The 2,018-nt window shown below is 33.0% G+C and overlaps 1 protein-coding gene across 1 annotated transcript; it reads right to left on the bottom strand.

Annotated features, from left to right (window-relative positions):
* Window positions 1-849: 849 nt before the first annotated feature.
* On the bottom strand, window positions 850-1,794 carry LOC128642186 (taste receptor type 2 member 41-like). The gene has a single exon (XM_053694868.1). It carries the CDS (start codon window positions 1,792-1,794, stop codon window positions 850-852), a length of 945 nt encoding a protein of 314 aa, XP_053550843.1.
* Window positions 1,795-2,018: the final 224 nt, after the last annotated feature.

Genomic DNA, 2,018 nt, shown 5'->3' with positions numbered 1-2,018 from the left:
AAAAAAATAATATTATATAATATCTTTAGTTATTTTTAGTATTTGATGATTATTTAGTATTTATTTCTTGGTACTTTTCTTTTTCCCAATCTAATTTTTTTGTCTTTGCCCTTATTATTATTATTATTATTTATTATTATTATTTATTATTTATTTATTAATTATAAATATATTATTATATTGTTTTTATTTTTAATTCTAAATATATTTAACTGCATGTAAATGTCTGTATGCATTGTGAAATGATATACCTGTTGTATGTATCTTATTGTAATTTCAATAAAAACCATTTAAAGATAAAAAACATACAAATCTGTTTAAAACAATTATTAGGTGCCCCCTATTAAATTTGCTATTTCTTGTGAGATTTTCCATTCCACAAAGCCTCATTATTTACTATTGAAGGTAGCTTGACACTTGCCAGGACTTATTTATTCCCAGGTTCAGCCCCCATTTCAAGTGAACTGAGTGGTCTACCCATTCCGTGGTCTGCATAACATTTCACTCCATGCTGATGGAGTTTTGAAAACTGGACCCTGAGACAGCAACTGCATCTATAAGCCTAGACCAATAAGATCTTTTAGTGAGTGTTTAACAGAAATAATTGTTACTGTAATGATCACATGACAAATATAAAATGATGACTTAATGGTAGGTTTCTTCATTACAAATGGATCTACAAAGTCACATGTCCACCAAAATCAGATAATTGTCATTGCCATAAAAATCATTAAGGAGATGTAAGGGTAATGTATCCACATTTTTTAAAGAGATTTCTCTGTTTTAAATGAGAGGTCAGATGTTAGTTTGTGACATAGAAATGCTCTGTCATTACTACATATCATAAGCTTACATCTTTGTTGGTCGATTCCTATTGCCTTTGTGTTTAATGAACTTCCCGGAGCAAATAAAAACACAAGCCAACCTTAGTTTCCTATTTCCCATGATCAATAAAAGAGCATTCAAGGGGCTATAGGAATACAAAATGAATGAGATACACCAGTACCATACTGTATCACCAGTGATTTCAATTGTACTGGATATCAGCTGCACCACATATAAACCTATCTGCAGTATTAGAAACAGAGCAATGGATCTGCTGGCGTTGATATGAGCTGTAAGTTGTGAAGAGCTAATCCCAAACAATCCTTTATGAATTCTAAGCACATGTGACCCAAGGGAGGTGAGAGTCAAACCCAGTGATAACAGAACCAGTAATGATGCGATGGAAACACCAAAGTCAAATGCATAATTTATATTAGTAAGGAACTGCTTTGCAGGGAGCTGTTGTTGATCATTACACTCTGTATAATTAAGATCTTTAAACAAAGGAGTCAGTTCTTCTGTTATAAGTGTAAAGAGAGCCATATAGCTAAATGACACTATAACTGATCCTGAGAGCAGACGAGGCACAAGTGTAGGAAGTCTCAGCCTTAGGGACATCAGCAGACAATGTTGGAAGGTGACAATTTTTATGCAGTAAAATAAACATAACCACACTGTAGTCCATGAGCTGCTGAGATTGAGGGCATAGAACAAAGTAAATATAGCATATATTTTATAGGAACAAAGCAAATCACTTACTGTAACAGCTGCAACAAAACCAAATAATTGAACGTTCTGGATCATAACATGAGAAAGTCCCAGGACAGTAAGAATGAGATCAACAGGGCTTTGAGGTTCTCCTCTAATACGGTTCTTGATAGTAAAAGCTGCAATAAAACTATTGAGAGAAACTCCAATGATGTAAGTTACTCCAAAAAAGATGACAAATATTATATATTCTGTTGTCATCTCAGAAGCTTTCTATGGATGCTTGAGGTTAATGAGAAGATATTCTTTCTAATGGAGAAGTTGTGCAGATTTTGAAGATACTTAAGAAGAGCCTTAAATTATGACAAATAAATTAGAGAACTAATATTCAGTTCTGAAGAGCTGCTGCTGGTGTTGAGTACAAGCTTCAGGTTCTGAAGATGACATTTATAAGTATTTAGAACTAGAAAATCTATATTTCGCTC

Source organism: Bombina bombina, chromosome 11 (genome assembly GCF_027579735.1).
Source record: "Bombina bombina isolate aBomBom1 chromosome 11, aBomBom1.pri, whole genome shotgun sequence".
In the NCBI taxonomy this organism is placed as follows: Eukaryota; Metazoa; Chordata; class Amphibia; order Anura; family Bombinatoridae; genus Bombina; species Bombina bombina.
This window is presented reverse-complemented; position numbering and strand designations above follow the sequence as displayed.

What these genes read in the sequence shown, in the direction of transcription:
- LOC128642186 (XM_053694868.1), bottom strand. Translation starts at nt 1,794, where the DNA reads ATGACAACAGAATATATAATATTTGTCATCTTTTTTGGAGTAACTTAC.